This window comes from Hemiscyllium ocellatum, chromosome 1, assembly GCF_020745735.1.
Source record: "Hemiscyllium ocellatum isolate sHemOce1 chromosome 1, sHemOce1.pat.X.cur, whole genome shotgun sequence".
NCBI classification, from domain to species: Eukaryota; Metazoa; Chordata; class Chondrichthyes; order Orectolobiformes; family Hemiscylliidae; genus Hemiscyllium; species Hemiscyllium ocellatum.
In genome coordinates, this window is record NC_083401.1 from 21,576,599 (window position 1) to 21,603,280 (window position 26,682).

Genomic DNA, 26,682 nt, shown 5'->3' on the forward strand with positions numbered 1-26,682 from the left:
TTGAGAACCAGATAGCAGAGATAATTAACAGAAGAACCAATGAAAAGACATAATTACTCAATGATTCAGATCTAGATTACGGTGAGTGTGTGGTAGAAGAAGATGCAATATCATACCAGAGATGTTGGATTATTACCTCTCTTTGGGGAGAAGATGGAAATTAGAATAGGTTAATTGTTCCTTTAGAGAGTCAACACAAACATGACATGCTTATAGCAATCTTTTGTGCTGTGGTTCTTTATGCACTATTGCTTTATTGCAACTTTATTTATTTATTTCCCTTGTCTTGAACCCTGATCTTTTAAAAGAATATTTGGCTTCTCAGAATCTGTTTGTTGGAAGTAACTGTTAGGAGTTTTCTCGCTTTTATGAAGGTAACATGAACTCAGCATTCCCTCATTTGCGTGGCTTTCGTCAAATGAGGGTCTGAAACTAATCTTGGATAAGGGACTAGGTGCTTGGGATTTGAGTATTTGAGTAACAACTGATGCATGCTCATTTATTTCTCTGGAAAATCAGACTGAGACGTGGAGTGGTGGAACTGAGCTGACCAAAATCCCATTACTAGTAATCTTTGAAAAGATGTTAGTGGGCCAGCTCCTGGTCAGTGTGAGATTATTAGACTCTTTCTTTATGGAGGTGGTCATTGTTGTCTGATGCTCGAGACCTATGTGTTTCCCACTAACTAGCTGCCCAAATCTGCATATGGATGTGGTCTGTTTTATTGTTACTGGAATTATAAATGGAGCTGAACATTCCAATCATCAGCAAGCAGTCCCATATCTGACCAGTACTTGAGGTAGATATGATCTAGCTGGAGATTGTACGATTAGATTAGATTAGATTCCCTACGGTGTGGAAACAGGCCCTTTGGCTCAACAAGTCCACACCGACCCTCCAAAGAGTAACCCACCCAGACCCATTTCCCTCTGACTAATGCAGCTAACACTATGGACAATTTAGCATGGCCAATTCACCTGACATGCACATCTTTGGATTGTGGGAGGAAACGGGAGCAACCAGAGGAAACCCACACAGACACTGGGAGAATGAGCAAACTCCACACAGACAGTCGCCCGAGGCTGGAATCAAACCCAGGCACCTTGGTGCTGTGAAGCAGCAGTGCTAACCACTGAGCCACCGTGCTGCCCTGATATTCAGATACTGCCTTGAGGAACTGTTAAAGCTGAGGCTGGGTTGATTGGTTTTCACAAACCACAATTACCTTCCTATTCAACCACTAAAACATGATTTTCATTGACTTCTGTTTTATTATCTTGCAAATGTTGCCATGATGTTAAGTGGTCACCTCATCTGTGTTCTTGTACCCATGTTTAGACGAAGCTTTCAAGTGTGTCTGAAGTTGAGATTCAGGCAGAACTGAAAATTGTTGAGCAGGTGATTGACAATGCAATCTAAGGACTTTTAACAATTCCTTCGGGCATTTCGCTGATGACTGAGAATAGGCTGATAGAATGGTGATTGTCTGGTTTAAATTGGTCCTGCTTTTTGTGGTCAGGACAGAAGTGAACAATTTTACACATTGCTAGATAGATGCCAGTGTTACATGTATATGGTAACTGAGGGCTTAAAAATGTGTTGCTGGAAAAGCGCAGCTGGTCAGGCAGCATCAAAGGAACAGGAGAATCGGCGTTTCGGGCAATAAGCCCTTCTCCAGCATCTGCATTCCTCCTTTCCCCTATGGTAACTGAGGGGTTCAGCAAGTTGTGAAATCCAGATTTTCAACAATATAATTAGGACATTGTTAATCATGGCCTTTGTGTTCAGTGCACTCAACCATTTATTGAAATCATGTAAGGTTCATTGCAGACTGGCATTTGTGGTATAGGACTCTCAGAAGAAGTCAGTGCTAGATTATCCATTCGGTATTTAAGATTAAAAATAATAATAAATGCTTTTTCCTTTCCTTTCTGTTGGTGTCCATCCTTGTTGCAGGTAGGATTGTTGATGAAGCTTTTGTCTCCTGCTTGTTGTTTACTTTTCTATCTGTCTGTGACTGGTTTGCCAAAGCTGGATCTGTTGATTCTCAGATCGCATCACATGCTGCTTGTACAGAGCAGGTTTAGAATGCATCTGATTATATGTTGCAACTTAATAATTTCCAGCTGCTCTTAACCAAATGCTGGTGCTTTTCTCACATGCTGTTCTACATGTTTTGTTGAAGTAGGGTGAATCATCTGGAACGAGGGATATGCTGGGCTGTGAAGTTACAGATTGTGGAATATAGTCCTGCTGCTAAGACTCCACAGCACAGCATAGATACAAAATTTTGAATCGTTAGATCTGTTTTTAAATCCATTTCAGACAATAAGGGAGTCTTTGGTGTGAAAATGGGGCATGGTTTCCAGGAGAACCACATCTGTGTTGTAAATAGACCATCAGTTTCCACCTCTATACCTTGGCTTGACCCTGTACCTGCCTCACTGATCTTCTGGAATCTTAATCCATGCCTCGGCTAATTCTAGACTTGGTTATTCCAATACACTCCTGGTCAGTTCTCACATTTACCCCCCTGTAAAATTCAGGACATCCAAAATTCTGCGTACGGCCCAAATAGTATCAAGTCTTGTTCAATCACCAACCCTGTGCTTGGTCACCTACATTGGCTTCTGTTTAAATAATGCTTCTGTTTTGATATTGTTAATTGTCCTGTTGAGTATGAGATGTCATGCTTGGTCAAAATGAATCCTTTTCCGTAATACGCATTTCAGATTTGTCCACCACCACCTTCCCCCTTGCTATCTCTGTAATCACATTGAGTCTGCAATCCTCAGATGTCTTTGCTGCTTCACTCATGACCATCCCAATTTGAATCCTTTCACTGCTGACAGTGTGCCTTTTGAATGCCCTAAGCTCGAGAAATCCCCCTCCACCCCCAAACCTCGCTTTCTTTTGTTTCCTCTTTAAGGGTCTTCTTAAGATCCACCTCTTTGGTCATCTTTCCTAATGTCATCTTTTGTGAGATGATGTCGAATTTTGTTTTCTTATTCTACTGTGATATGCCTTTGGGTGTTTTACAATGTTAAGTTCACTAACTTGTATTTTTCTGTTTTGAGTTTTTATTTTATAAATATCTTTCATTTATAAAAATTGTAAAGGAAGTCCTTATGAAAAGTTTGAAGAAATATATCTATAAAAATAGAATATTTGAAATGAATAGTTGTGATTCCAGTTGTTGTGGTCCAGCATTTCAGTTGGTTATTTTAATTTCTTTCACAGATACTCTACTGATTGACTACCAGTTCACCTTCAGCCTGTCTCAAGAGGATGATCGTTACTACACTGCCATCAATTTTGTAGCCACCCCTGAAGAAGTAAGTATCCCCGTGCACTGAATTTAGGTAGGAGTTCGAAATAGTTCAGTGTCTGTGTTAGAAGTGAGTTTGTGCTGTTTGCCTATTTCTTGCAGACAAATCCACAGGATAGAAAATTGCACTTGGTATTAGTTGCTATTAATTTGACAATCCGCTTTAGATGTTCTGTAAGGATGGCAACAAATGTGGAGCTGGAAATAAGTACAGGCCTTAAAGGAAATCCTGGGAAATTGGGTGGTCGGAATGGGCATCTGTGCCGTTATCTTGGGTGCTTTCACATGTTTTGCATAACCTTCAGTTTTACTTGGTGCTTTCTCTTGCGAAGTTCTGCATTTATATGTATATTATGATGACAGCTCTTACACATGATTCTCTTGTTGCTTTTTATGTAGGTTGCCTGACTCTTAATGGTTTTTAAAAGTTTATTTTAAAAGATGTGTGTAGCTTCTTGAAATGCATCAATATTTCGCAATATTTTAGCAGTCATCATTATTGCTTATTGTTCTTTACAATATGCGATTCTCTGGAAACTTATTTTGAAACAATTATTTTATACAATTTCTTTCAGCAAAACCGAGACTTGGACATGTTTATTAATGCGTCAAAGAATTTCAACCTCAATATAACGTGGTCTAGTAGCTTTTTAGGTAAGGTTGATGCAAATAATTATTTAAACGAATTAAGAGGAGATTTTATCCCTTGTATTACTGCAGAAAGCTAATTCAATCCTTGCACTGATGTTGCTGTATCTTCCCCATTGTTTATCCATGTATTTTAAGTAAAGAAGGAAAATAGTAATTTCTTTTAATGATCCAGTGGTAAAGCGGAGCCTCTTGCCACATAATATAGTCTTCTTATCACTGAGCTAGGAAGGCTGGGAGGAAGTCCCACTTGCTCTAGGGTATGTAATAACGCCTTTAACATCATTAAGTTGATTGAGAAATAAGCATGCCAGATTAGGTTAAGGACACAGATTGTTGTACTTAAGTGATGCGAGAACCGCATGGGTCTGTACGTCAAAGTGGTCGTTCATGGTTGCCATTATTGATAATAATTGAATTTGGTGGAAACAACACTTAAATGTGACGCCATCCAGGTCAAAGTAACCCACTTGATTAGCACCATATCCATAAGCATCCACTCCCTTCGCCACTGACACTCTAAAAGCAGTGCATAAATTCGCCAAAGATTCCTTAGACAGCACCTTCCAAACTCATGACCATGTCCACCTCGAAGAACAATTTAGCAGATTATCACCACCTGCAAGTTCCCCTCCATTCCACTCCTCATCCTGCCTTAGAAATACATTGCTGTTCCTTCACTGTTACTGGGTCAAAATCCTGGAATTCCCTCCCTAGGGCATTGTGTGTCTACTTATAGCACATGGACTGTAGCAGTTCAAGAAGACCTCCTGCCACTATCATGTCAAGAGCGGCTAGGGTTGGGCAATAATTGCTTCCCACAAATAAATAATTTTTTAAAAATTACAATCTGTAGCTGCAATCATGGGCTTGACCTCATGTCTTTGGATCATTGGTCCATGCTTCTGAGATCATTAAATCCTGCAACATAGCTATTGTGCTATTGTACCCATCTACAGTTTTAAGAAGTGAGGTCAATAGGTATTTGTGAGATAAGGATAGTAAACGATATGGGTCAAAGTTGGAAAAATTAAATTGAGCCGCTGATCATCTCAGATCTAACTAGAGCAGGATTGAGGGATTGTATAGATCCTCTTTAAGGCGCTATAGCCTAATTAGTGGATGACACAAAAACAGACGGAATAGTAAACTGCAATGAGAAAGTAAGAACTTTATAAATGAATACAGATAGTTTTAGACAGTGGGCCAAAATAGGATAGATGAAGTTTAACTTAGATTAGGGTAGTATGGTCACTCAGTGGTTAGCACCACTGCCTCACAGCGCCAGGGATCCAGATTCGATTCCTACCTTGGGCAACACTCTGTGTGGAGTTTGCGCATTCTCCCACTGTCTGCGTTGGTTTCCTCCAGGTGCTCCAGTTTCCTCCCAGAGTCCAAAGATGTGTAGTTGGGTGCGTTGGCCATGCTAAATTGCTCATAGTGTTCAGGGATGTGTAGGTTAGGTGCATTAATAAGGCCTTTGATAAGGTGCCTTGCGGGAGGCTGCTGAGTATGCTGAGGGCTCATGATGTTTGAGGTGAGCTACTGGCACAGATTGAGGGTTGGCTGTTGGACAGAAGGCAGGGAGTTGGGTAAAAGATTTTTTTTAGAATGGCAGCTGGTGACAAGTGATGTCCCGCAGGGTTCAGTGTTGGGGCCACAGCTGTTCACTTTATATATAAATGATCTGGATGAAGGGACTGGGGGCATTCTGGCGTAGTTCGCCCATGAGACAAAGTTAAGCGGACAGGCAGGTAGGTCTGACGCGGTGGAGAGGCTACAGAAAGATTTAGACAGTTTAGGAGAGTGGTCCTGGAAATGGCTGATGAAATTCAATGTGAGCAAATGCGAGGTATTGTACTTTGCGAAAAAGAATACAGGCATTGACTATTTTCTAAAAGGTGAGAAAATGAATAAAGCCAAAGTAGCTGAAAATGTGTTGCTGAAAAAGCGCAACAGGTCAGGCAGCATCCAGGGAACAAGAGATTTGACGTTTCGGGCATAAGCCCTTCTTCAGGAATGGATTCCCGAAGAAGGACTTATGCCCGAAACGTCGAATCTCCTGTTCCCTGGATGCTGCCTGACCTGTTGCGCTTTTTCAGCAACACATTTTCAGCTCTGATCTCCAGCATCTGCAGACCTCACTTTCCCCTTAAAGCCAAAGTACAAAGGGATCTGGAAGTGCTAGTCCAGGATTCTCCTAAAGGTTGACTTGCAGGTTGAGTCCATGGTTAAGAAAGCAAATGTAATGTTGTCATTTATCTCAAGAGGGTTAGAATATGAAAGCAGCAATGTGCTTATAAAGCTCTAGTTAGGTCCCATTTAGAATATTGAGTCCAATTTTGGGCCGCACACCTCAGGAAGGTCATATTGCACTGGATCGTGTACAGTGGAGATTCACACAGATGGTCCCTGGAATGGTAGGCCTAACATATGGTGAACAGCTGAAGATCCTTTAGGATTGTATTCATTAGAGTTTAGAGGGTTGAGGGGAGATCTAATAGAAACTTACAAGATAATGCATGGCTTAGTAAAGGTGGACACTGGAAATTTGTTTCCGTCAGGTGGGGATACTAGGGTCAATTTAGAACAGAAATGAGGAGACATTTCTTCAGCCAGAGAGTGGTGGGCCTGCCACGGAGCACATTCAAGACCAGGATGTTAAATGACTTCAAGGCAGAGTTTGATAAATTCTGGATCTCGCAAGGAATTAAGGGCTACAGGGAAAGTGTGGGTAAGTGGAGTTGAAATGTCTTTCAGCCATGATTGAATGGTGGCGTGGATTCGATGGGCTGAATGGCCTTTCTTCCACTCCTATGTCTTATTAATCAGGGAAAATGCGCAGTAATAGAGTAAGGGAATGGGTTTGGGTGGGTTACTCTTCGTATGGTCAGTGTGGACTTATTGGACCAAATGGTCTATTTCCACACAGTAGGGATTCTGTGATTCTCTGCTAAGTGCAAGGTCATGCATTTAGGTCAAGAAATGGGAAGATTACCTAAATTGGAAAAGACTTCAGGGTGCTCTGTTGCAGAGGGATGTATTTATTCATGAGTTGCAGAAAACTAGCATGCAGATAATAATGAGAATGGAGTGTGGCTTTTATAGCTAAAGGAATATAATATAGTTAAAAGAAAAGAGTATAAAGGGAAGGAAGTATTGTAGCAACTATACAAGGTACTGGAGAGACTGCACCTGGAATATTGTGCACAGTTTTGCTCTCCTTATGTAGTGGCATTGGAGACAGTTCAGAGGAAGTTCACTAGATTGATCCCCAAGATGACGGATTTGTGATATGAAGAGAAATTGAACAGTTCAGGCCTATAGTCTCTGGAATTTAGAAGAATGAGAGGAGATCAAGTTGAGATATTCAAGATGATAACAGATTTGGATAAAATAGATATTGAGTGGATGCTTTCAGTTGTGATGTATTCTAGGGTGAGAGGTCATAGTCTTAGCAGAAGAGATAAATTTAAAACACAGTTGAGGAAAAACTACTTCTCCCAAAGAGTTGTGAATCTGTGGAAGTCACTATCCCAAAGTGATTGTTGAAGGGATGTAGAGTGAAGGCAGCAAAATGGGGTTAAGGAGCATATTAGCCATGATCGACTGGTGGAGCAGCCTCGATGGGCCGAATGACCTTTCTTCCATTCCTATGCCTTATTAATCAGGGGAAATGTGCAGTAATAGAGTAAGGGAATGGGTTTGGGTGGGTTACCCTTCGTAGAGTAATTCTGCTCCTGTACCTTTTGAACCTGTGAACTCTTTGGTTTGTGTGTTTCTGTGCTTTCAGCTATGCCTTTGAAGAAGCTTGGAGGAGCTATGAAATATAGAGGGCCAGTACTTTCTGGCTTTGATTTTTGCAGGGATAGCTGGCAGTGGAAATATAGGAGCATTGTTTTATTGAATCACAGCTTGTGCTTTGAGCCAGATTGACTTAGACCATTATGGCAAACTTCATATTTCTATCCTGTGTGGATTAGCCTAAATCCAGTTGAGAGAAAATAAAATTCTTCCATGAGGTTGTCAATACCTTAGATTTACACAGCACCAGAAATGACCAGTGCTTAAAATAGCATGTTGTATTTATGTACATTTTGTTTTTTTGAGGCCAAACCCTTAAATCCAAAGCAGATTTTGGAGCCATGTAACAAATGTGTTTAGCAACAAACAATAAAAGATGAAACACAATCCTTACCTGGTCTGACCTACATGTGAGTCCAGACCCACTGTTTACTGCCCTCTGGGCAATTAGGGCTGGACAATAAATGCTGGCTTAGCCAATGGCTCTCATCCTGAGAATAAACGTACCGTCAGCAGTATTTCTTGCTTAGGTTTAATGATGCTGGATATGGAGTATATTGCTGCAGCTTGTAGAGAACTGATTTGTTTTTTGGTGGCAAAATAAATAACTAATGTTACTGTTGTAAGAAAATTGAAATGATACATGATTGCAGGAATGTAATATATCTCAGACTAGGAATGATGGGCAAGATGCAGTGTTGGTTGGTCAAGGCAAGAAAAAAAAATGAATCAAATGAGAGAACCAGGCTAGAAAGTTTAAAAATCATAATATTTATGAAACATACAGGGCAAAGTCTGCCCTTTCACTGTAATCCCCTCAGATTTCTTTTCTTGAAAAGTTCTGGCCTCTTGAGCAAGTCCAACTTTATTTGCTGTTCATTTGGCTGTTGTGCCTTCAGCCTTAGAGACAATAGAATTCCCTTCCTAAGTTATTTCTTAATACCTGACAATGAAATACCTTGGCATGTTTTCAGTCTAATTACACATTGTCCTTGGCTGCATACATGGGATTTTGTGCTGTGTTGCATCAAAGCAGACGTTGGTAAAAATGTGCTCACTTTGTTCCAGATCATACAATGGCTGTATAAAAATACTGTTTTGTCTGTGCCTTGTTTGAGCTCTTTTACTGTTATGAATGATTTTTCTTAATGTTAGGATTTGCATACATTCTGGGATTTTAAAGAATGAATTTTGATTTTCTTCTGTCTACTTCAGCGGGCACACCACCTGGAGAAGAAATGCCAATTGTTTCAAAAACTAACATTAAGGAATACAGGGACAGCTTCTCGAATGAGAAATTTGATTTTCGTAACAATCCTAATATAACTTTCTTTGTGTATGTCAACAACTTCACCTGGCCCATTAAGATACAGGTGAGCTTCTTTACATTTTATTTCAATGTAAATAAAGTATAGTGGTTAAGTTTTTGTTTCCTTTTTCAGAAATGTTTGGCAGTATTTTAAAAATCATATTTCTGCACCAAATTGTCTCATCAACTCCATGGCTTCAGGAGCTTTATGATGATTTCTCGAAGTCTGGCAGTCAGTCCATTGACTTTGCATAGAAAGGTTTGCCATGGACTTTCTCTGGGAGACACTTTGGGCTTGCTCAGTACTGGAGGATAAATGGGCTGTCGCATGTTGGGGCTTTTTTGGCAAGTTGCTTGCTTTTGCCAGCAGTTATTGCTTAAGGATGGGATGTGAATGTTGGCCTTTTAACCATCCAGTGTGTGGAGTAAACACTCTCAGGTCAGACTTGTGGTTAGGTACAACATCAACTTTTTCTGTTTCAACACAGATTTTCCCCCACAGACTTGATAACTTAATCTTGGCTGTACTGGTGGAATGCCTTTCTGTTTCCCTCAGCAGCTGTCCTCTAACTAATAACATGTAAGACAACAAGCAATTTCAAATAAAAAGACAGAATATGTTGACTAAGGTATTCTTGAATGGTGGAGCAGGCTTTACTGCTCATTGTTTAATTTTAAGTCTGTTTCTCACTCCAGATACTGCCTGAACTGCTGAGTATTTTCAACATTTTTGTTCTTGTATTATCTACAATTACCTGTTTCTTCCAACTAAACGTTTCAACTGTACCAAGTAAATTAGTACATAATAGCAGTCTTCGTGGAGAGCAAACTGAGAGGTATCAATTCAAATTAAGCTTGACTAGTGAACTGGATTCTAAAATGAAGTTTTTTTCTTTTCATTTAAGGTTATGTTGGATGGCTGAGACTTGTTTGCACTTCTGTATCTTCAGTAATTTGGGCGGGGGGGGTGGGGGTCAGGTGTGTAGAAAGTGCCTGGAGAAGTAGCTGGACTCGGTATAGAGCGTCAGGGAGGATAAGAGTTTTCTGGATTGTTGAAATAAATGGGTTATTCTTGTATTGTCAGGCTGTGATTACTGGGTACCTCAAGGATTGGTTCTTTGGTTCCAGCTGTTAGCAATATATATCACTGATTTAGAGGTGTGACCCAAATGTAATTTTTCCAAATTTATGGATTCAACAACACCAAGTGGGAATGTTTGTTGTGAGAAAGGCTAAAGCTACAGAAAGATTTGGATATGCTTGGTGCATGGGCAAGAGCATGGTAGATGGAATATAATGTGATAGAAATGGGAGGTTCTCCACTTTGGTAGGAGAAACACATGCAGTTTTTTTTAAAGTTAGGAGTGATTGGAAAGGACCAAGGTATTTTCAATAATTCACTGGTGCAGCAAGCTGTTATGAAGGCTAATGGAATATTCGTTCTTCGTTCCATGTCTCAGGAAAAAATAGGGAGTGCAATAAAGATTCTAGATTCACCAAATTTGTTTTGTGTATGGTGGAAATGAAGAGCAATTGGATAGAACTTCTGCCCTCAACCCTTACCTTTCTTCTCAGAAAAATAACAAGGTTCCCCTTGTTCTTATTTTTCACTCCGCTAGTCTCTACATTCAAAGGATGTTGTCTGCCAACAGGATGCTACCATCAAACAGTGATTTAGCAGGGAAACGGATCCTTACTTCCAACTCATTGAAGCCAACCAAGTTTGCCCAACTAAACTAGTCCCACTTGCCTGCATTTGACACATATCCCTCTAAACCTGTCCAAAAGTCGATTAAATATTGTAACTGTACCTGTGTCTGCCACTTCCTCTGGCAGTTCATGCCACATATGAATCATCCTCTGTGTGAAAAAAGTTGCCCCTTTAAATCTATCTTCTCTCACTTTAAAAATTTGCCCCCTAGTTTTGAACTCCTCACCCTGGTGAAAAGATCTTTGTTATTCATCTTATCTATGCTCCTCGTGATTTTATAAACCTTATAAGGTCACCCCTCTCTTCTACTCTCATTATCCTGGTAAACCTTTTCTGAACCCTCTCCAATTTAAAAATACTATTTCTATAGCAGAGAAACCAGAACTGTACACTGTATACCAAACGTGGCTCACCACTGTCCTGAACAACTACAACATGATGTCCCAATCTCTGTACTTAGTATGCTTGTCTTCATTGCTCAGATCATTAAATAACTTCTGAACACCCTTGTCAACCTGTGACGCATATTTCAAAAAAACGTCCCTAAACCCCTAAGTGTCTCTGTGCAACAAACTACCCAGGACCCTCGTATTAATTGTATAAATCTGTCTTTGTTTGCATTAACAAAATGAAATACCTTACATTTATCCAAATTTAAGTCCATCTGCCACTCAGCCCATTAGCCCAATTGATCAAGATCCCTTTGTAATCTTAGTCGACAGTGAAGGAAGTTATCTATACCACCATATTGACCTTTCATCAGATCCCAGACCTGCTGAGTTTTTTCAGGAATTTCTGTTTTTGCTTCTGATTTCCAGCATCTGTGGTTCTTTGTTGTCTTTTTGAGGATTTAATGCTTTATTCATACAGGGCATTGGTGAGTACCTGTCTTGAATATGATGTGCTGTTTTGTCATTGCACTGGAGGTCGTTCTGATGAATGAGTTGGTTGTCTTGAGGAAACTTTATTTTGTTTTCACTGGAGGTCTGTTAAGTATGGTTAAAATTCGTAAGATCCTGAATAGTCTTGAGAAGTTGGACATGCAAAGGATATTTGCTCTAGTGTGAGTCCAGAGCAAGGAGAAACTAGGCATCCTCCTTTTAGGCGAAAGTGAGTACGCAGATACTGGAGATGAGAGTCAAGAGTGTGTAGCTGCAAGAGCATGGCAGGTCAGAACAACATCTGAGAAGCAAGAAAACTTTCAGGCAAAAGCCCTTCATCAGGAATCCTGATGAAGGGCTTCTGCCTGAAACGTCGAATTTCTTGCTCCTCGGATGCTTCCTGACCTGCTGTACTCCCCCTTTTAGGGCAGAGTTGAGGGGAAATACTGTCTGGAGGTTTTGTGATTTTGAAACGCGCTCCCTCAGAATATGATGGAGGCAAGGTCATTGAATATTTTAAAGGCTAGACATAGATTCTCGTTCAGCTAGGGAATTAAAGATTGTCATATTGGATGGAAAAATGGAATTCAGGACAAATCTAGTCCTGATCTTATAAAATGACAGGGCAGGCTTGAAGGGCTGAATGGATTGCTCCTATTATATATAAGTATATAAGTATTATATACATAAATAGAGGAAAAAATGATTGTTTCATTCAGAATTTCTCAATGATTATAAAACAAGAGGCTGATCTAGGTGAGAGCAGAATAAGAAGGCTTAGGAAGAACACAACACTATCAAATACATTATAAATATACAATGAGATGAATAAGGTTAGTGATCAAAAGGGAAATTGTGAATATAATGTGCCAATAATTTAAATATGGTTTAAAATAGTGAGAACTGAGCTCTTTAATGGTCAAGTACCTAAAATTCTCAAGAGAAGATAGCAAAGGAAGAAAAATGAGCAGGTGTGTTCCATTGATTAAAAAAGATATTGCAGCCTTGAATATTCTTCTGTAAAGAAACAGTTAAGCAGCCAAAGACAGAATACATATGTGTTTTAGGTTGAGGAGCAGAAAGGGATCATTCTACTGTGAGGATATTCTGTAGGTTTCCAAAAAAATGGGATAGACAGCAGGGAATCTGCATGGAAATCACAGGGATGTGCAATGTTCAGTGCTGATCCCAGGTAATCTGCATTACCTAAATGTTTATTGTGTTCTTCCATGGAATGTGGGCATCACTGACAATGCCAGCATTGTTTGTTGATTCCTAATTGTCCTTGAACGGGTGGTGGTGGTGATCCACGTTCTTGGACCACTGTAGTCTATTTGGTGCAGATGTTTCCACAGTAGTCTTAATAAGGAAATTTCGGGATTGGCATCCAATGGTACTGAAGACATAATAAATTAATTTCCAAGTCAGGACAATGCGTAGCTTGGGAATAAGCTGTAGATGATGGTTTCCATGTATAGACTGCCATTGTCCTTCTCAGTCATAGAGCTTATGGGTTTGGAAGGTGCAGATGGAGAAAATATGGTATGTTACTGTTGTGATTCGTGCAAAAGGTTTGTACTGTCGTTGCTGCAGGATGAGAGTGGAGTTGATGTATTGGGTACGAGTCAAGTTTGTTTTGTGCAGGATGATAAGCTGTTGTACTCACCCAGGCACATTATACTCCTGATTTGTGTATTCTAGATAGTGGACATCCTTTTCATGAGTCAGAAGGTTAGTTTTCTCCAAATCACTGGTTTCTGAGTTTCTTTTGTATCTGTGTGGCTATTCTGATTTAGTTTCAACTTGTAGAGTGTTAGTAGTGATTGATTCAGCAATATTTAAACAAAAATGTTGAACAGGCTAGGTCTGTTCTAAACATTTGAGTTTAGAACAATGAGAGGTGACTTTATTGAAACATAGTAGAGTGTGATGGGTGGATGGGGTTATGTCCTCAGGATTCAGGATAGACCATTTTAAGACTGAGGTGAGGAGAAATTTCTTCCCTGAGTGTTGTAACACTATAGAATTCTTCACAACAAGGCGGTGTGGAGGCTAAGCCACTGAATGGTATTTAAGAAAGTTAATTCTTTGATAGAAAAGGGAGTTGACACTCATAGCGACAGACAGGAAAGTTGAACCAAAATCTGATTTAATGATTCGAGTTTGATCGGTTAAAATGTCTACTCCTACTATGAAGTCCAGTGTTCCTATGTAATGCTACTAAAAGTCATGGACAGATGGTTCAGTCCTCTCTTGCTAAAGAGGATTGTTATCTGCCACCTTGTGTCTGATGAATGTTACTTCCTGGTTTGAGATTACTATGCAGGACTCTGCTTCTCAACCTCTTCCCTCACGTGAGGTCTGATGGCCCTCACATTAAGTCACCACCAGTCACTTCTAGTTCTAATGGGAGAGCTGCCCCAGTGGCCTGGTAAGATTATGGTGACACAAAACAACAGCTTTCTATCGATCAGCCAAAGTATGAATGTTGTCCTGGTCTTACTGTAAATGGACATGGACTGATTCTGAGGAGTTGTAAATGATACTGACAGCTCTGCAGTCATTAATTAACTTCCCCACTTCTGACATTATGTTGGGGAGAGGCCTGTAATGAAACAACTGATAATTGTTTGGCCGAGGATATTTGTCTGAGGAATTTTGCATTTGATTTTTATTTTATCGTGTGTATTTTACAGTAAGAGTACAATAAAATACAGCGAAAAGCTTTCATTCACCACAAAACGGTGTTGTTTTGAAAAATTTAAGAATAAGAGAAAATAGAAATATTTAGCTTTAAGAGAGTTCAGTAGTCCTGAACCAGGTCATCACCTGCACTCTAATCCCTCCCCACTGCCTCACTGTTGTCTACACCAGAACAAAGCAACATTGAAGTTCCCAATTCTCAGGTACCATCTTTGCTGCTGGGCTGATACTTGTCAACCAGTACCTTGTGCCATCTGTGCTGGACCCACCGACATCAGACACGTCTCTCTCAATGCTGGACTCACCTCATCGATATTGCTGTGATTTCCTTCCGCCACCACTAAACAGCTAGCAACGAAATCGCTGGTCCTTGGGTGCCATCTTTTGCCACTGGGCCATCCTCTTGCTGATTTAGTAGCTGCTGGTTTCAGGCCCTGTACTAGCTCCAGAAAAGTAAGTAAGGGCTCACTCTCTCCTCCATGTGGAGCTTGTTCGAGGTCCTTGCCCTGGGTCTGCTCAAGCTCTGCTCCCTGGGTCCGTTCGAGTTTGTACCCTGGGTCTGGCTGAGGTCCGTGTGCTGGGCTTTTGCTGTTGCTGATGCCATCCAAACTGAGGAAAAGTTGAGCAAGTTTTTTAAAAAAAAAGGAAAAGAGAAGGAAAAGAACAAGGTAAGTGTTCAAAGCGGGCAAGTTTTGGCACAGGACCTTTGTCCAGTCAGCATTTTGTGCACTAAGGTCCTGGGATTGAGAAATTTGATCTTGAACAGTCGCGTGTGTCCTCCTTTATGGCCAGGTATGACTACAACAATAAGACATGGGAGCAGAAATAGGCACTTGAGCCCAACAAGTCAGCTTTGCCATTCAACAAGATTATGGCTGATCAGACAGTCCTCATCTCCATTTTCCTGTATTTTCTCTAAAACCCCTAATTTACTGAGCAATTAATAATTTATTCTGACCTTGGATATACTTAATGGCCTGATCTTGTGAGCTTTTTGCAGTCAGTTTCATTACCCTTTGAGAGAATAAGTTCTTTCTCATTTGTCTTAAATGTGCAACCCCTTATTCTGAGGTTATTCCCTTTGGTCTCATACTCTTGCACAAGGCAAAACAACCTTTCCACATTTACCCGCATCTGTCAAGTCCCTAAAGAATCTTTTATATGTTTCAAAAAGTTCACCTTTCGTTCTTCAAAATTCCATGAGATTTGCCTCTCCTCATAAGACAGTCCCTCCATACCCAATGAGCAAACCTTCTCTGGATTCCCTCCTTATCTTTCCTTTAATAAGGGAACCAAACCTGTTGACAGTATTCTGGTCTGACTAGTGTCTTGTGTTGTTTTCATACTCCATTCCCTTTGAAATGAAGGTTAACATTCCATTTACTTTCCCTATAACCTGCTGAACTTGGAGATAACTTTTTGTGATTTATGAACAAGACTCTCTAATCCCTTGAGCAGAGATGTTCTCCCCTGATTCCCATTCATGTCGGTTTTTCCAGAGCTGCTTGCTGTGCTGTCAGTTGCTTCCGTGATACCCAGACCAGGGCACTCTCGCATCACATCTTGAGCTCAGCTCCCCCTTCATCCATATTTGGACCAAGGCAGGAGCTGAGTGACAGAATCCATACTGAGCAGCAGAGAGTATTTGATTGCTGTGTGAATGCCTTTTATTAGATCTGTTGATGCGTCTTTGCTTACTCCATTGATGCTCGAGGTTGCTGGGGTTTTTAGAGGATTGGTTTTGTCCTGATTCTTGTGAGTGGGGCATTTTTACCACTGAGGCAGATCCCAGAGTTGCATCTGTACTGAAAAAAATTGGTTAGGGGTGACAACTGATTGCAATATCCAAATGCAAGGCTAGGGGTGTGCCTAGTTTTTACTTTATTCATTCAAGAGATGTGGGCATCACTGACATGGTCAGCATTTATTGCGTATCACCAGTTGTCCATGAGGAGGTGGCGGTGAGCTGCCTCCTTGACCAGCTGCAAGGACCTTGAGGTGCTGGAATACTTAAAGATTACTCAGGTTGTCCCCCTGTACAAGAAAGGTAGTAGGGGTATTCTGGGTAACTATAGACCAGTGAGCACAAAGTCGATGGTGGGAAAGTTGCTGGAGAGGGTACTGAGCGATAGGATCTATTTATATTTAGAAAAGAATGAGCTTCAGTGATAGGCAACATGGTTTTGTGCGAGGAGATCATGCCGTACCAACTTAATAGATTTCTTCGAGCAAGTGACTAAGTTGTTAGATGAAGAAAGGGCTGTTGGTGTCATACACATGGACTTTAGTAAGGCATTTGATAAGGTTCCCCATTGTAGACTAATAGAGAAAGTGAAGTCACATGATGTGCATGGTGGTCTAGCTGGGTGGATAAAGAGCTAGTTGAGCAACAGGAGACAGAGTAGTAGTTGAAGGGAATTTCTCGAAATGGAGAAAGGTGACCAGTGGTGTTCCACCGGTGTCAGTATGGGGTTACTGTTGTTTGTAATATACATAAATGATCTAGAAGATCATTTCTGTTAGTATAAAATCAGCATGTTTGCAGATGACACACAGATTGGTGAAGTAGCAGAAAGCATAAGGGACTGTCCGAGAATGTAGGAGGATATAGATAGACTGGAGAGTTGGGCAGAAAAGTGGCAGATGGCTTTCAATCCAGACAAATGTGAGGTGATGCATTTAGGCAAGACTAATTCGAGAGTGAATTATACAATGAATGGAAGAGCCTTGGAAAAAGTTGATGGACAGAGAGATCTGGGAGTGCAGGTCCATTGTACCCTGAAGGTTGCTGTACAGGTGGATAGAGTGGTCAAGAAGGCATATGGTATGCTTGCCTTCATTGGACAGGGTATTGAGTATAAGAGCTGGCAAATCATGTTAAAATTGTACAAGACATTGCGGCTCGGCCGCATTAGAATACTGTGTAAGTTTCTAGTTGCCACATTACCAAAAGGATGCAGACGCTCTGGAGAGGGTGCTGAGAAGGTTTGCAAGTATGTTGCCTGGTATGGAAGATGCTAGCTATGAAGAGAGGTTGAGTACGTTAGGTTTATTTTCACTAGAAAAAAGGAGATTGGTGGGGGGACCTGACTTGAGGTTTACAAAATCATGAAGGGTATAGACAGGATGGATAGAGACAAGCTTTTTTCTCCAGAGTGAAGGATTCACTCATGAGAAGTCATGCTTCCAAGGTGAGAGGTGGAAAGTTTAAGGGGGATATACGCAGCAAATACTTCACACAGAGAGTGGTGGGTGTTTGAATGCGTTGCTGGCAGAGGTGGTAGAGGCAGGCACGGTAGACGCATTTAAGATGCGTCTAGACAGATGCATGAGTAGGCAGGGAGCAGAGGGATACAGGTGCTTAGCAATTGACCGACAGGTTTAGACTGTACATTTGGATCGGCTCGGGCTTGGACGGCCGAAGGGCCTGTTCCTGAGCTGTAAATTTTCTTTGGGTCTACTTAGAAAATATGGAATAAAGAACAGAGTGTTGTTAGGGATCGAGTTCCAGGATTTTGTCCCAGACATACTGAAGGAGTGGTGATATATTTCCAAGTCAGAATAGTGAGTTGTTTGGAGGGGAACTTGAGGTGGTAGTGTTTCTGTGTATCCCCCATGTAATCCTGGAACACAAGTCTTTAGTATTGTCGCTGAAATGAAAAACTTTCAGTATTTGAAAATTGTTTGGATATTCCAATCAGAGTAAAATTTTGACAATTGTCACTGGTCCCAAACTTGATCTTTGGTGATAAGATGGGTAAGGGGCATTCAAGTGTTCAGTGAGCCATGATCATATTGTATGGTGAGGCACACTCGGTGGGCTGAATGGCCCACATCTTGTCCTGCAAGGTGTAGCAAATTGTGAGGATGACACAGTTGACAGGCTCTAGATTGGACTAGGCAGTCAGTGAGCAGGATAACATTTTAATAGAAATTTGACATGATGCATTTTGTTAGAAGGGCTGGGAAGCAAAATATATGCAACGGCAGAGTTTTGAAGAGTATACAGGGAACAGAGTAACTGATTTCATCAGCAGAATAGAAGGTGATGGAGCATGTTGAGATTTGTTGGCAAATCATCAAGTCAATCAAGTTGTCAGGTATGAAAGGACACAACTATGCTGAACCCTAAAATTTTCGAGTAAAAAATGAGGTCTGCAGATGCTGGAGATCACAGCTGCAAATGTGTTGCTGGTCAAAGCACAGCAGGTTAGGCAGCATCTCAGGAATAGAGAATTCGACGTTTCGAGCATAAGCCCTTCATCAGGAATAAGAGAGAGAGAGCCAAGCAGGCTGAGATAAAAGGTAGGGAGGAGGGACTAGGGGGAGGGGCGATGGAGGTGGGATAGGTGGAAGGAGGTCAAGGTGAGGGTGATAGGCCGGAGTGGGGTGGGGGCGGAGAGGTCAGGAAGAGGATTGCAGGTTAGGAGGGCGGTGCTGAGTTGAGGGAACCGACTGAGACAAGGTGGGGGGAGGGGAAATGAGGAAGCTGGAGAAATCTGAATTCATACCTTGTGGTTGGAGGGTTCCCAGGCGGAAGATGAGGCGCTCCTCCTCCAGCCGTCGTGTAGTTGTGTTCTGCCGGTGGAGGAGTCCAAGGACCTGCATGTCCTCGGTGGAGTGGGAGGGGGAGTTAAAGTGTTGAGCCACGGGGTGATTGGGTTGGTTGGTTCGGGCGGCCCAGAGGTGTTCTCTGAAGCGTTCTGCAAGTAAGCGGCCTGTCTCACCAATATAGAGGAGGCCACATCGGGTGCAGCGGATGCAATAGATGATGTGTGTGGAGGTACAGGTGAACTTGTGGCGGATATGGAAGGATCCCTTGGGGCCTTGGAGGGAAGTGAGTGTGGAGGTGTGGGTGCAAGTTTTACATTTCCTGCGGTTGCAGGGGAAGGTGCCGGGGGTGGAGGTTGGGTTGGTGGGGGGTGTGGATCTGACGAGGGAGTCACAAAGGGAGTGGTCCTTGCGGAACGCTGATAGGGGAGGGGAGGGAAATATATCCTTGGTGGTGGGGTCCGTTTGGAGGTGGCGGAAATGGCGGCGGATGATACGTTGTATGCGCAGGTTGGTGGGGTGGTAGGTGAGAACCAGTGGGGTTCTGTCTTGGTGGCGGTTGGAGGAGCGGGGCTCAAGGGCGGAGGAGCGGGAAGTGGAGGAGATGCGGTGGAGGGCATCTTCGATCACGTCTGGGGGGAATCTGCGGTCCTTGAAGAAGGAGGCCATCTGGGCTGTGCGGTGTTGGAATTGGTTCTCCTGGGAGCAGATGCGGCGGAGACGAAGGAATTGGGAATATGGGATGGCGTTTTTACAGGGGGCAGGGTGGGAGGAGGTGTAGTCCAGGTAGCTGTGGGAGTCAGTCGGTTTATAATAGATGTCTGTGTTGAGTCGGTCGCCCGAGATAGAAATGGAAAGGTCTAGGAAGGGGAGGGAGGAGTCTGAGACAGTCCAGGTGAATTTCAGGTCAGGATGGAAGGTGTTAGTAAAGTTGATGAACTGTTCAACCTCCTCGTGGGAGCACGAGGCAGCGCCGATACAGTCATCGATGTAGCGGAGGAAAAGGTGGGGGGTGGTGCCAGTGTAGTTGCGGAAGATGGACTGTTCCACATATCCTACGAAGAGGCAGGCATAGCTGGGGCCCATGCGGGTGCCCATGGCAACTCCTTTAGTTTGGAGGAAGTGGGAGGATTGAAAAGAGAAGTTATTCAGGGTGAGGACCAGTTCAGTCAGTCGAAGGAGGGTGTCAGTGGAAGGGTACTGGTTGGTGCGGCGGGAAAGGAAGAAGCGGAGGGCTTTGAGTCCTTTGTGATGGGGGATGGAGGTGTACAGGGACTGGATGTTCCATAGTGAAAATAAGGCGTTGGGGACCGGGGAAGCGAAAATCCTGGAGGAGGTGGAGGGCGTGGGTGGTGTCCCGAACGTAGGTGGGGAGTTCTTGAACCCTAAAATTGCTGTGGTTTGGTTACAGTTAGGGTATTGCATTCAGTTCTGGTCAGAGCACTTTAGTAAGGATGTAAGGATTCTTGAGAGATTGCAGCAGTGATGAACTGAATGGTTCCAGGAAACAAAGACTATAGATTTAAGGTTTAGTTTGGTGAGGCTATGTGGCTTACCTTGGAGGAAAGGAGGTTGAGAAAAGATTTGTTGTGTATAAAAAGATGTACAAAATGGTGACAGGTTTACATAAAGTAGACAAAAGAAAGTTGTTCTCAGCTGATGATACAGGTTCTAAGCTACATAAATTCAAGTGTTTGGGAAACCGATACCTTAGGTATATGAGGATGACATGCACATTAGTGATCTGGAACTTGTTACCTATATGTGTGGTGGAAGCAGAGGCGATGAATGATTTCAGAAATTAATTGCCTTGTTACTTTAGCAAGGGTTCTGTGCCAAATAGAAAACCTGGAAAAGTTAAGAAAATTTCTGAAATGGGTCCAAAGTCTTTGAAAAGTAATCGAAGTTTATAAAGATGAGATGGAACTTCTCTAAGCAAAGTTCCAGTCACCCTCCATGTTTTTCTGACTGACGACCTCCATTCCCTAACAGCTTTCGTTGCTTTGTCTGGAAGCCAGTACAGATAATTAGACTGGTAGCACTTTTCATGGAATGCAGCCCATCAACAAATGGGTTAGCCACATGAGAGATTGAAGTCACTGGACAATTTGCAATAATTTAGGGTTACAAATGTAAGTTTACAAATACCAGAGTACATGATATATTTGAATGAAAAGAAAGGTTATTATCTATTTCACTTGGGTAATGGAACAAGTTTATGTAATTCTATATTGCTGAAAGTGTAGGAGTCTTGTCGAGGGAAAGTGACTTGTGGGACTGTGGCGTAAGAGCTGGAGGATGAGACTGACTGACTGTTTTAGCGTTTCATCATGGAATTGATGAGTGAATTGACTACCTCCTGTGCCATAGTGTCTCTGACCCTCTGATCAGGGACAACATTGAAGGAACCAGATTGAATATCTGTAAAGAGGGCTATTATGTTGTAGTGGTTATGTCCTTAGCTTTGGGCTAGAAGGCCTTGGTTCAGGTCCCACCTGTTCGAAGTATGATATAACATGTCTGAGGTAGTTGATTTAAAAATAGCAAAACTGTAGTACAGAGTAGACTTAAAATCTGGCAGTTCAGGTTGAATTTTCAACTGGAATAGCTTTTCATTTTAAATTTTCTCTTGGATTTAAATATATTACTTGTAATGATGGATTTATTACATTTTTGCAATCATGATTACGGAAAGCTTTTAATCTGAGCCACAGCTATCTCACATTTGCTATTAAGGTCTTTAAAATATGAACCAACATTGATTGTTAATTTAGCACAAGGAGTTCTTAAGTTTTCCATTTTAACAAAGATTAAACCAGGTTTAAAGTAGGTTGATGTTTTGTTTCAGTTTGTCGAAGATACATTACAGATGCATGGTGCAGTTTCAGTGACTGTTTTAAATAAATGAAGAATTGTAAAATTGTTGATTTAGTGTCAGTGAAGTTATGGAGCCTCTTTTAGGTAAAAGCGTCATTTATAAAATCCAGATTGCATTTATCCAGGGTTGATGATTCTTTCACAAGAATATTTATCTAAGATTTTTATATTTATCTCAGAAATTTTGATTACCTGAATATAATAAACAAATTATTTAGCAATTTTTTAAACTGGTGATTAAACAGTGACTGATTATCTTCCCAACAGACACTTAAAGAGTTCACTAAATTTCATTAAAGTGTGCTGTATTTTAATCACTGATGCTGAGCAGAACTGCCACAAAGCTAGTGCTTCGATTTCTGACCGTAAAATGACCATTTATAATCTCTTCTGGTGAATTACAGTGTCTTAATCAAATGGAGCTAATTGGAGTTGGCATTAAATTATCTTGGCTCCAATTGCTGCAGCCTGAAACTGAATTACATTACATTATGCTTTGTCCTTTAACTTGCAATCAGCCTAACAGCTGTGTCCAGTTCAGTTATATGAAGCATGTCTTTTTTTGCCTGAAGCCACCGATACTGTCTCTTATGTTGGTTGATTTAATCCCTGGTTTTCCTAATTATTAAGTGACTTTTCAAAAAAGCTCAAGTTTTGTAATGATAGCAATGTGACCTTACAAATGTTGCACCACAGATTTTGTGTTATTGCGATAATCGAAAAGTTGTTTTTTTTTAGTGATTTTTTTAAAAAGAAAAATCAGTCTACAGAGTTTGAAAGGATAGAATTGTGGATTAACTCTCGAGGTATTTTCTCTAGGGGCAATCTTGTACTATCTTATAGCTTGTTCTTCCTTTTGTAATATGACGCTTGTCATTTTTTTGTCATTATGTCATATACTATTGATTTCTTTGCTCATAAACAGTGAAATTAGATGGTTCAATTATACTGTTTATGTCTATTTGATGTCCTAAAAAGTACTGAACAGCCTGAGCACTCCTGTAGAAAGCACCATCAAGCAATTGGGGAATGCTTTTATTAATCCCTGGCACCCAAAAGCTAAATTATTATGTAATTTGTTTCATACACAACAATCTTTTTGTATTTGGGTGATGTGACTTGTGGCAAGATCAGCATTAATTAGAATCTAATTGACAATTGTGAAAGTTATAGTGAGAAGCTTTGCTGAACTCCTGAACACTTTGTGGTGTATATGGTGGAAGAGAGGATTTTATTCTAGTGACAGTCAAGTGATAACTTTATTGCAATGGTATTTTACTCTGAGGGGAAGTATAATGTGGCGATTTGTTCTTCTAGTTCTTAGACATTGCTGGTTTGGAAGGCAGTATTTAAATTATGTTCACGTGTTATTACACTGAATACTACAGATGATATGCACTGTTGCCTCTGTGCATGTGATGGATAGAATGAAAATTCGAGGTGGTGGATTGGGTGCTAATCCAGTAGTCTGCATTTTCTTAAGTCATGGTGAGGTTCTCAACATTTTGTTGGCCTTCCACTCATCCAGATAGTGTATCACTCATGGCTCGTGGACAATTAATAGGTATTTGGGAATCAGGAGATAAGTTACTTGGTGGGGAATTTAGTTGCAATTGAACATCTTATGTCATCATAGTACTGTAAGGGCCATTGCCTATCCGTTTCCATTCATTTTGAAATGTTTTGTATTAGATTAGATTAGATTACTTACAGTGTGGAAACAGGCCCTTCGGCCCAACAAGTCCACACCGACCCGCCGAAGGGTAAACCACCCAGACCTATTCCCCTACATTTACCCCTGTTCCTCACACTATGGGCAATTTAGCATGGCCAATTCACCTGGCCTGCACATTTTTGGACTGTGGGAGGAAACCGGAGGAAACCCACGCAGACACGGGGAGAATGTGCAAACTCCACACAGTCAGTCGCCTGAGTTGGGAATTGAACCTGGGTCTCAGGTGCTGTGAGACAGCAGTGCTAACCACTGTGCCACCATGCCGCCCACTGGAACATGTATTTCCCAGCCTTGGCTACCTTTGTAATGACAGTGACAAGAACAGTTGTATAGAAATATCTATTATAAATAAACATCTAAGGCAAATAAGAATGAAGAAATTAAGGTACCTAATGTTAACAAGGAAAAGGTGCTGGAGAAACCAGAGATCAGCATTCAATAAATTCTCACGACTCGATGGCCTACATCCCAAAGATGTAAAGAGAGCTAGCTGGAAAAATAGTGGGTGTGGTGGCTAAGATTTTCCATGATTCTTTCTTCTGGAATGGTTCCAGCAGATTGCAAAGTAAACAAATGTAACACCACTATTCAAGAAAGAAGTGTGAGAGAAATGGTACTGTAGGTCAATTCAGTGACATTAGTCATCAGGAAAGTGCTGGAATCTGTTACTTAGGAAATGATGAAATGGACTAGAAAATTGTAGTCCAGTGAGCCTGACGTCGGTGGTGGGCAAGTTGTTGGAGGGAAACCCAAGGGGCTGGATGTACGTGTATTTGGAAAGGCAAGGACTGATTAGGGATGGTCAACATGGCTTTGTGCATGGGGAATCATGTCTCACAAACTTGATTGAGTTTTTTGAGGAAGTAACAAAGAGGATTGATGAAGGCAGAGTGGTAGATGAGATCTATATGGACTTCAGTAAGGCGTTCGAGAAAGTTCCCCATTGGAGACTGATTAGCAAGGTTAGATCTCACAATACAGGGAGAACTAGCCATTTAGATACAGAACTAGCTCAAAGGTAGAAGACAGAGGATGGTGGTGGTGGAGGGTTGTTTTTCAAACTGGAAGCCTGTGACCAGTGGAATGCCACAAGGATCAGTATTGGGTCCTCTACTTATTGTCATTTATATAAATAATTTGGAGCTTAAGAGGTATAGTTAGCAAGTTTGCAAATGACACCAAAATTGGAGGTTTAATGGACAGCAAAGAAGGTTACCTCCGATACAACAGGATCTTGACCAGATGGGTCAATGGGCTGAGAAGTGGCAGATGGAGTTTAATTCAGATAAATGCAAGGTGCTGCATTTCTTATCAAATCTTAGCAGAACTTATACACTTAATGGTAAGGTCCTAGGGAGTGTCACTGAACAAAGAGACCTTGGAGTGCAGGTTTATAGCTCCTTGAAAGTGGAGTCACAGGTAGATAGAATAGTGAAGAAGGCATTTGGTATGCTTTCTTTTATTGGTCAGAGTATTGAGTAGAGGAGTTAGAAGGTCATTTTGCGGCTGTACAGGACTTGGTTAGGCCACTGTTGGAATATTGTGTGCAATCCTGTTTTCTTTCCTATGTTGTGAAACTTGAAAGGGTTCAGAAACGATTTACACGTAAGTTGCCAGGGTTGGAGGATTTGAGCTATAGGGAGAGGCTGAATAGGCTGGGGCTGTTATCCCTGAAGCGTCAGAGGCTGAGGGGTGATGTTACAGAAGTTTACAAAATTATGAGGGGCATGGATAAGATAAATAGACAAAATCTTTTCCTTGGGGTCGGGGAGTCCCGACCTAGAGGGCATAGGTTTACGGTGAGAGGGGAAAGGTATAAAAGAGACCTAAGGAGCAACATTTTCAGTCAGTGGGTGCTACGTGTATGGAATGAGCTGCCAGAGGAACTGGTGGAGGCTGGTACAATTGCAACATTTAAGAGGCATTTGGATGGGATTTATGAATAGGAAGGGTTTGGAGGGATATGGGCCGGGTGCTGGCATGTGGGACTAGATTGGGTTGGGATATCTGGTCGGCATGGACGGGTTGGACCGAAGGGTCTGTTTCCATGCTGTGCATCTCCATGGCTCTATGACTCTGTGTTAGAGTAAGCCAACATTGAATTTATGATGGGAAATCCTGTTCAGAATCCCTACAGTGTGGGTCAAGGCCATTCAGCCTATCCAGTCCATGCTGACCCTCCAAAGAGCATCTCCCCTCCCTACCCTATACCTATAACCCTGCATTTACCATGGCTAATCCACCTAGTTTGTATATCCTTGGACACATGAGCAATTTAGCATGTCCACCTTACTCGCACATCCTTGGACTGTGGGAAGAAAGCAGCGCATCTAGAGGCAACCATCTTAAACATGGGGAGACTGTGCAAACTCCACACAGACAGTTAGCCAAGGGTGGAATCGAACCTGGGTCCATGGCACTGTGAAGCAGCCATGCTAATCAGTGAGCCACTGTGCTGCAGTGACAAATTTATTGCCAGTCCTCTGATCCTGTAAGTAGTAGGAAAGATAAACAGGGTTCCGTTGATGTCATATGCATGTGTTTCCAAAAAACATTTACTAAGGTGACACACACACAAAAAATCGATACACAAATGAAGGGTTCCTGGAGATGGGGGTGTGATGCATTAGCATTGATAGAGGATTTATTAATGGACAAAACAGAGAGTAAGGAAAAATGGGGCACTGTCTTTTCCAGCAATGTGACAAAGACAGTATCATAAGAAGCAATGCTCAACTATCTGCAGTCTGTTCATTCATGATTTGGATGTCGAGTCACGAGAAAAAACATCCAGTTTTTTTAATGTAAATTGAGATGAGAATACAAGTTGCGAAGAGAACAAAAAGTGACTGCAGAAAGATATTGACAAGTTAAGCTCCTTTGTTCCTATATCTTGTTTAAATGAGTAGGCAAAAAGATTGTAGATGGAACATTCTCAGAGGTGAGAACTTTTGCTTGTAAGAATAGAAAAGCAAAATTTTAAGGCAAGGCAGAAACTTGTCAAATTTGATGTACAGAGCAACATTAGTCTCCTTATACAAGAGACACCAAAAAAAAGCATGTCGTACAGTAAGCACCGAAGAAAGCAAATGATGTTTTGCCCTTTATTAGAGGATGATTAGAGAACAAGAATAA

General features: G+C 41.5%; 1 protein-coding gene across 1 annotated transcript in view; it reads left to right on the forward strand.

Moving 5' to 3' along the window:
- Positions 1–26,682, forward strand: part of atrn (attractin) — a 376,923-nt gene that overhangs the window by 192,401 nt on the left and 157,840 nt on the right. Inside the window, exons 22-24 of the mRNA XM_060840099.1 lie at positions 3,241–3,335; positions 3,904–3,982; positions 8,996–9,153. Of these exons, the coding sequence (XP_060696082.1) occupies positions 3,241–3,335; positions 3,904–3,982; positions 8,996–9,153 (332 nt within the window). The remainder of the gene's footprint in view (positions 1–3,240; positions 3,336–3,903; positions 3,983–8,995; positions 9,154–26,682) is intronic.